At 47.6% G+C, this 9478-nt stretch overlaps 1 protein-coding gene across 1 annotated transcript; it reads left to right on the top strand.

Moving 5' to 3' along the window:
- Positions 1–1711: 1711 nt before the first annotated feature.
- On the top strand, positions 1712–8415 carry LOC121577444 (proline-rich transmembrane protein 4-like). The gene is made up of 3 exons (XM_041891197.1): positions 1712–1960; positions 2805–3497; positions 5400–8415. Exons 2-3 carry the CDS (start codon positions 2933–2935, stop codon positions 7562–7564), a joined length of 2730 nt encoding a protein of 909 aa, XP_041747131.1. The 5' UTR covers positions 1712–1960; positions 2805–2932; the 3' UTR covers positions 7565–8415.
- The last annotated feature ends 1063 nt before the right edge of the window (positions 8416–9478 follow it).

The following is a 9478-nucleotide window of genomic DNA, read 5'->3' as shown; positions in this document are numbered from 1 at the left end:
TACAAGCGCCGTGCTCTACCAGCTGAGCTACAGAGGACCACAACTTGAAAGTTGAGGACCAAAATGGAAATACATTTGTAATTATTTATTATGTTTTTAACGTGTGTGTGTTCTTTTCTCATAGTTGAAACAACCATGTGTTTTAAGAGTATTTAATTCATTAAATATGGCTGCTACAGTATGCTCTGCAGTTTATGCTGCAATTCTCATTGCCAGGTATGAGCTGGCCTGTATCTCTTGGACATGCAAATGGAGGCTTCCTTTCTGACACACACACACACACACACACACGGGACACATTGGGCCCCCTGTTTGGACAAGTCATCCCCTGTCAGGCCTGACTCAGCAGCCATGCAGGCAGACAGTGTGTGCGCACTCAAGCGTGGTATGTGTGTGCTTGATGTCTGTGTGCGCGCATGTGTGTGTAAACGTGGTGTGTGTGTATGTGTGTGCATGATGTGTGTGCGTGGTGTGTATGTGCATGTAGTTGTGTATGTGTGTGTGAGTGTTCCCGAGTGTGTGTTCCTGTGCAAGCTTGAGTGTGTGTGTCCTTCTGTGTATAAGTGTGGGTAGGTTATTTTTTAAATAGCCTGTGGGGGGGGGGGGTTGGCCGTGCCCAACGCTGAGGTCATGTGTTTGGTCAGTCATTGTTCCTCTCCTGAAACCTTTAGTTCCGGCTGGTTGGTGCCTTCCTGTGCGGTCATCACACCGGGTGTCAGTCGGCTCTGGTGTGGCCAACTGTTGTGTGAAACCTGAAGACTGGTGTTTGGTCCCAGAGCTTCAGCTCAGCCAGCTAACACCGTTTTGAGTGGTACAGAACACCCCTGGTTTAATGCCTGGTAAGTTTTTTTTTATCCCAGGTGACTATCATGTACTCTGTGACCCTCCACCCCCAGGCTTACCCACTGTGAGCAGGTCCTGTTTACTGTTATTGATCCATCATTGATAAATTATTGGGCCTATCTCTGGTTATGGATCATTGACTCTGCTGATTCCCAGGGACAGATAATGCCTCAATCCTGAGACCAAACTATCTCATTCTACACTGATGTCTGTCTTCCTGCCGGCCTGCCTGCCTGTCTGTTTGATCTTCCCCAGGGCAGGTAAATGAATAGGGCAGGGACGAGCTACTCTACAGTGTCTACAGGGATAAATAAGAGCTTTCTGCTCCATCAGCACAACCCTGCCTGATAGTCTGAACAACAAACAGGAGAGATGGAGGAGATATTGATACTGAAGACGATCCATTCATCATTGCTCTAAATCCAATGGATTTTTGGTCAGTACCACTGTAAATTTAACATACTGGAATACTATATCTCAATGCAGCTTTGTTATTGCTCTATGATATTGAATAGACAGTGGCTAGATGTATTGGTTCATGTTCTGTGAATGCACTGCTGTAATCAATGACACTCACCCATAATCCAACCCCCAGTCAGTTGTATACTAGCAGAGCAGATCTATAATAAACTGTAGATACAGTACAATGGCCCATATAGTCCTATTCAACTCTGTACAGATTGAAGATGTACACAGATTAACAAGGTACAGTATGTGGATCAGTGTTTATTTTAAAGTATCCACAGAGGAATTAAATGAGGACATGAGCCTGGACTTTACCCCACGGGGAAATGTTCTGGCTCCCATCCCATAATACGACCAGACCGCACTGATAAATAATTTGCACAGTGAGGTGTATCCACGAGAACCATGCATTCCCGGCACACATCAGAAAAAGAGAGAAACTGAACGAGGGAGGGCGAGAGAGAGAGAGAGGGGGAGCGTATGTGAGTGATACTGAGAAGAGGAGTGAGCCTGTAACTCACACTCTCACACACAGAGACAGACGGAGGGATCTATACAGCAGCAGCAGCGTTGTGTGGGACAGAGGGGATTGTTGTTGCCTGGCTGAGCTGGGACCTGTCATGTCTGATGGAGAGCAGAGGGATGCAGCATAGTGAGTACTACGAATGTGTGGTATTTGTCTGCTGGACTAGAAGAATAAGGCAGTGGTGGGGGAGTTGTGAAGAGCCAAAGAAGAGAGAGAATGATGGAGAGGGAGAGATTAAAGTGATTGGTGTTGCTGCGTATATCTAGGGTGAGTGCTGTGCTACTTTCTGAGTACATTGGCAGAGAGAGACAGGGAAAAATCTAAAGTAGGTATGCATGCGTACATGGGAGGGTATGTTTTTTCTAGTGGAGGAGAGGACCCTGCTACAGTTTCTTTGTATGCTGACTGCGAGGAAGGCCCTAAAAATGATCAAATACTCCAGCCACCCAAGTCATAGACTGTTCTCTCTGCTACCGCACGGCAAGTGGTACCGATGCACCAAGTCTGGAACCAGCAGGACCCTGATTAGCTTCTACCCCCAAGCCATAAGATTGCTAAATAGTTAGTCTGGGTGACTATTGGTTAACTATTTAACTATCTGCATTGACCCTTTTTGCATTAACCTTTTTGACTTATTACGTACACAGCTGCTACTGTTTATTATCTATAATGTTGCGTAGTCACTTTCCTAGTTATATGTACATATGTTCTTCAATAACCTCGTATCCCTACACATCGACTCAGTACTGGTACCCCGTGTATATAGCCAAGTTATCGTTACTCATTGTATACTTATTATTACGTGTTATTACGTTTCTATTATTTCTCTATTTTCTTTCTATCTGCATTGTTGGGAAGGGCCCATAAGTAAGCATTTCACTGTTAGTCTACACCTGTTGTTTACGAAGCATGTGACAAATATAATGTGATTTGATTTGACTTTGCGGTGTGTGTTGTCTGTGTTCTGCAGGTGAACTGATTCTTAAGTATGTGGGGTTGAGGTGAAAGAAGAGTTCGCTGGAAATCATGTGATTGGACAGCAATGGTTACCTGCATCATGTGACTTCAAAGAGAACATTACACTGTAGGGTCTCCATCATGGCTGCTGTGATGTGGACCTCTCTCCTCCTCTCCCTTGCTCCTCTCCTCCATCTTCAAGCCTTTACCTTGGCCCCAGAGGGCGCCACAAAGGCACCACCACACCCACATACAGACACACAGATCGATGACCCAGTACTGGCCTCACACAGCACTATATGGCCCTCCTGGGCTCCTGTAGGCCCCACGGCTGGAGCCAGACTGGCCGACTCTCTGGACTGGTTTCCAGGGCTGAGGGACTCCACACTGGCACCTGAGGAAACTGAGAAACAGGACGACAAAGACGAGTTTCAGGGAACTATCAGTGACTATACAGACACCCAAGGATTTAATCCACTCACTAGACCTACATCACCAGCCTCAGTGACAGCACAGCTAGGGTCTACTACTGACTCGGACCAACACCAACCCAGAGCCCAGGCCACAGACAGAGGGTTGTTAGCTCTGGACTTCCCAGCCACACAACAGAGAGACATACTGGAGGGAGATACCGTGGTGGAAGAGATTGGAGACGAGTTACAGGACTTCACAGAGAACCTCACAGGGGATACAGGAACCGACACAAGTAAGACTATCCAACCCCCATCCCCTCACCCCCATCTTACAGTGATATGTCCGCTTTTACAACAACCTCAGGAAGTTGGTAAGAATAGTCTTGCCCTAGTATTTATAGGATAGTGGGCAGAATTGACCTATTTTCTATTTTGTAAAACACTGGTGGTGAGTGTAATGATTTCCTGTGGCAGTGTGATGAGAGTAACCCCTTATATCTTTTCCGTTCATGACATCCTACCTCTGATATCTTGAAGTACAATGTGTGTTTGGTTTTTACATGCCCCTGTAGCAGTTGTAGTAGTAGTGTGTGTTTGCTGTTGAGGTATGTGTTGGAAGGTGACTCATCTACTTTGTCTGCTCTATGTATGCTCTGTGTCTGCTCTGTGTCTGCTCTGTGTCTGCTCTGTGTCTGCTCTGTGTCTGCTCTGTGTCTGCTCTGTGTCTGCTCTGTGTCTGCTCTGTGTCTGCTCTGTGTCTGTTCTGTGTCTGCTCTGTGTCTGCTCTGTGTCTGCTCTGTGTCTGCTCTGTGTCTGCTCTGTGTCTGTTCTGTGTCTGCTCTTTGTCTGTTCTGTGTCTGCTCTGTGCCGCAGTGTGTGTGTGATATGTATTCTGCTGGCAAACACAGTTGTTTTATATTCACAGGGCGGTTTACGTCACCCTCTCTCTCCTCTCTCTCTTTCTCATTCTCTCCTCTCCTTCTCTCACCTCCTTCTCCTTCTCTCCCACTCCATCAATCCTCCTTCTCTTCTCCCCTCCCTCAATCTCCCCCTTCATCTCTCCCCTCCATCTTCCATCCATCTCTACCACCTCTCTCTCTCTCTCTCCTCTTCTTTTCTACTCTGTCACAGACACACTTTATTTCTCTCCCTTGCTGTCCTATCTTCTTAAACAGCTACGCTGAGGGAGACTGTTAATGAATTCCTTCATGTGAGGACAGTAAATGAGATGTGAATGAGAAACACAGTGGACTGGTGGTTTTATATAGGACATTGTAGAAGCCTCTTGCCTCTCCAGCCAGGGAGGGGTAGAGAGCATAGGTAGAGGGTAGTAAACGGTCTGAGAGGGAGGGAGACAGAACTGTGTTAGCTCTGTATCTCACACCTATCTCTCTATCTCTCTCACACACACACAATCACACGCACACTCACACACACAAACACACACACACACACATGCACGTGAAGAGGAGAGAACAGAGAAGGTCTTGTCGTAGGGCTCAGTAGGCAGTAGGCAGGCACATAGGGAATAGAAGTGTCTACATTATTCAGATGTTATGTAATCATAGGGGACAGACATATAGTATGGAATAGGTACATGCACCTACAATATTATGTTATTAATGATGTGATGTTAGTTATAAGAGTGTGCTTGTGATTTATAAATAGTTACACAAATGAGAACAGCAGTGGGGTCAATACTACCTCATCTGAACACAGTCTCTGTCTCCCTCTCTTGCTCTCTCTCTCCCTCCCTCTCTCTCTCTCTCTCTCTCTCTCTCCCCTGGCTCTCTCTCTCTCTGACCCAGTTAGAGATACCCCGTTTTATGTACTTTTATAATGGATTACACCAGTCTCTCTCTCTCTCTCTCTCTCTCTCTCTCTCTCTCTCTCTCTCTCTCTCTCTCTCTCTCTCTCTCTCTCTCTCTCTCTCTCTCTCTCTCTCTCTCTCTCTCCCCTGGCTCTCTCTCTCTCTGACCCAGTTAGAGATACCCCGTTTTATGTACTTTTATAATGGATTACACCAGTCTCTCTCTCTCTCTCTCTCTCTCTCTCTCTCTCTCTCTTGATATTTCACTCTCTCTCTCTCTCTCTGATATTTCACTCTATGAAATCCCTGCAGGTCTCCATAGGGGATAGGGGCAAGGGGTTCATTTGGGCATCAGTTTCAAGCATCTTAGTTTCTGTTTTTGCAGGTGTGTTTCCAGAGGAGGGGTGGCCAAAGTCAGCCACCAATGAGACAGCTCTCCTCGACTGCAGCTTGGACACCACAGCCACATCCTGCAACACAACTGATCAATCCTGGAGCCCCTTTTACCCCGGTGACATTATCTCCAATCAATCCCAGCACCCCTTTCTGTCTCTAACCCCTCCTCTCTTTGTGCCTCTGTATTCTGATTGGAACTCAGCTCTGGCCACCTGGGGCTTTGCCTGGGAGGCCCACATCTACGGTCTGGGATCTGTGTTCGCTGCATTTGGTCTGATATCTGTACTGTGCCTGTTAGGCCTGCCCCTGCGCTGTCCCCCAGGAAGCCCCTACTTCACCCTGTTGCACCTGTTCCTCCTGGCCACCGGAGGCACTAGAGCATTCTCTCTGCTGTATGATGCTTATAGTCACCAGGACCGCCTGCCTGCTCTGGGCTCTCTTCCCCTCTCTGAACTACCCTTCCCCTGCCTCACCTCTGCCTTCTCCGTCTGCTTCCTTCTCCTCTCCCTCCGCTCTCGCATGCACCTCTCCCTTCATTGTCCCCTGTCTCTCTCCCTCCCTCTCTTCACCCTGCCCAGGCCTTGTCTCTTGTTCTTCCTCTCCCTGATGCATTTCGGGGCCTTCCTGGGCTCCATAGCTCTGTTCCATGTCTTCCCCAGCCTCCCTGTCCTCCTCCTGCTCCCCCAGGGAGTTTTCATCCTCCTCTGCCTCCTCCTCCCCTGCTCCTTCCTCCTCTTCTACTGCCTTGTACGACAAGACGCCAAACACATCCAACGGCTGAGTGATGGTGAGGGAGAGGTAACAGGATCCTCAGTTCTGTTGGGGCGGCCGTCCCGGTGCCCGTTCGCTGAGACTGAGGAGTGGAGCAGGGCGGCAGGGGCTGGGGTGGGAGGGGCTCTGTGCCTGTTAGGTTGTGGGGGGCTTCAGCTGTATGGGATGTTACATGCATTAGGGCTCGGAGGGGTGAGTGCTGGGGCAGGGTTCCAGCCCTGGCCTTGGTGGGCGTACCAGCTGGGCTGCAGGCTCTGTGAGGTGGGGGTGTGTCTGTCCCTGTCAATCATCGGCACTCAGCCCCTCCTCTTCTGTTGCTCCAACTCTAACTCCTCCTCCCGGACTAAACCCAACACCAACACCCGTCCGGGGTCCTGGGAGCGGCTGACCTGTGCCTCACCCGCAGGAGGGCCTAGCCACCCACTTCCCCTCTCTCCCATCCTCCAACCTCACTACCCCTGGTCCCTTGGGCAGAAAGAGAAGCAGATGGTGTGTGATGTCATCAGTAAGCGCCAGTCCGAAGCCCTCCCCCTCTACACACTAAAGGAACCCCCCTCAAACGGACTGAACCTGCATCCTAACCCTAACCCCCACCCTAGCCAGACCAAAACCTCCAGACACCCCAACCTCCCTGATTCTCCAAGCCCACCAGGGAGGCCTCAAGCTGGGGTTGAGTCCCAGTGCTCCTCCCAGGGTAGTCTATGTCTGGACACTGACTCCACAGTGGACCTGCGCCCCCCCTCTCCCATTGACCTGTCTCGCAGCATAGACCAGGCCCTGTACAGCGAGACCCTGTTCCCCCACAGCCTTTTCAGCCCCCCAAGGCTGCTCCACGTCTCTTCCAGCCTCTCCTTGAACTCCCCTGGCTCCCACCACAGCCAGAGTGCCTCACGGCCTGGAAACAGCTCAGCCGACAGCCCCCTCTACCGGACCTCTTCCTGTGGAGATGTGGATATGTCTCCTACACGGCCACCCCAGCCAAGGTGCATTCTACCAGGCCACGGCGATCCCTGCTCTCCCCCTGAGTGCTGGTGGAGAGGTAGTAACTCCAGCTATCTGTGCCATGAGTCCCTGAGTGGGTCTTCCCAGGGTCTGTTCTCCAGCTCGGGGGCAGGAGGGGCATGGTCACACCCCCACACCACCAGAGGGCAGCCCTCCCAGAGCAGCCTGCACAGGACACTCCCCCACCTCTCCTATCACAGACGCTACCGCACCCTCAGCTCGGCCTCGCAGGACAGTCGGGGGGAGGGGCGGTTGGAGGGCAGAGAGGACCTGAGTGAAAGCAGGTTGCTGGAACGGGATATGGCCGTACAAGCGGAATTCGTCAACGTGTGCCGACAGATCGATGCTCTTAGCGTGTGCAGTGACACTATTGACCTGTAGGCAGATGCTACTGGGTTTGAACCATGCGTCATCTATGTGCCACAAGGACATAAGGATATTACATTTATAATGCACAGAGATTATATAGTGACCTTTTGGGAGATCTAAGGACTTAACTGATATGCTACACTTAGTGCTTGAGTGATGTTAGCATTCAGATCAAGCAGCCTTTTCACTGGTATAACAGATGTGTACAGAGGCAGAACTAACTATCAGTTACAGTTTATGGGGATTCTACACATAGAAAATAGACTAATAAATTAGACTTATGCTGAACTAAATAAGGAGATAGAGTTCTGTTTGATTAGTTATAAACTGTAAATAACTGTACAGTTATTGAGTTCCAAAATGTTCTAAAATAACTTACTGAAACAACCAAAGTAGAACTAATTTGACGAACTTTGAATATGAAATGTCAGTGTAGTGTTAATGATAACCATACAAATATGCAAGATCACTTCATGCTTTAGTGCCATCTACTGGGGGAGAGTGAACATAAAGTGTAATTCTCATACATTATAGTTGTTTTTTTATAAACCATTTGTTCTTATAAAGAATGTATAACTGGTATCCTACCACCAAGCAATACAAGCCTACCTGTTTAAGTCACAACAGCAATATAAACCAGGAGTTATGCTAGAGTGTTCAAGTGCCAAATGCAGCAATGGAACCAGATACCAAAGCAAAGATCTCACTCAACGTTTTTCATTTAATTGAAAAACAGCTCAACCTCTGATATTCATACTGACTTCAAACCCTTTCTCTAAATGAGTAACACTGTGTCATACTGTACATACATCATTGAAGACTGTGTAAAATATACACTGAGTATACAAAACATTAAGGACACCTGCTCTTTCAATGACAGACTGATCAGGTGAATCCAGATGAAAGTTATGATCCCTTATTGATGTCATTTGTTAAATCCACTTCAGTCAGTGTAGTTGAAGGGGAGGAGCCAGGTTAAAGAAAGATTTTTAAGCCTTGAGACAATTGAGACATGGATATGACAAAAGATTTAAATGGCTTTGAACGGGGTATGGTAGTAGGTGCCAGGCGCACCGGTTTGTGTCAAGAACTGCAACACTGCTGGGTTTTTCATGCTCAACAGTTTCCTGTGTGTATCAAGAATGGTCCATCACCCAAAGGACATCCAGACAACTTGACACAACTGTGGGAAGCATTGGAGTCAACATGGGCCAGCATCCCTGTGGAATGCTTTCGACATGTTGTAGATTCCATGCCCCGACAAATTGAAGATGTTCTGAGGGCAAAAGTGGAGGGTCCATCTCAATATTAGGAAGGTGTTCCTAATGTTTGGTATACTCAGTGTATGTTTTATTGTAAATACAATGTACATGGAAAACAGTTCTACTGGTATGTCATGTATTGTAGACGAGGTATGATAAACAAATTAAGTTTATGATGTTTGAAAAAAGAAGTAATTATTTCTAGTATACGAACACACATACAGTTGAGGACAAATATATTGGCACCCTTGCACTTTTCTTAAATATTTCCCTATTTATTCTCAAAGAAGCTGAAATTGCATTTTTTTATTTTGTCTATACACCTTGTTATTAGATTTTCAACATTGCAGAACCAATTTAAAGTTTACAATTTGAATTGAGAAAATAATGACAAATGGCATGGACAAAATGATTGGCATCGCAGAGCTAGTACTTGGTTGCACAGCCTTTGGACAAAATAACTGCAGACAAAGTCTTCATGTAGCCATCAATGAGCTTGCTGCACCTTTCTACTGGCAATTTGGCCCACTTTTCAGCACCAAGCTGCTCTAATTCTTCAATGTTTGAGGGGTACCCTCCACCAACTGCTGTTTTCAGATCTCACCATAGGTTTTGGGTTTTGGATTTTGTGTGCAAGGCATCACGAAATCAGCAGATTATCAGG

Source organism: Coregonus clupeaformis, chromosome 23, assembly GCF_020615455.1.
Source record: "Coregonus clupeaformis isolate EN_2021a chromosome 23, ASM2061545v1, whole genome shotgun sequence".
Lineage (NCBI taxonomy): Eukaryota > Metazoa > Chordata > Actinopteri > Salmoniformes > Salmonidae > Coregonus > Coregonus clupeaformis.
This window is presented reverse-complemented; position numbering and strand designations above follow the sequence as displayed.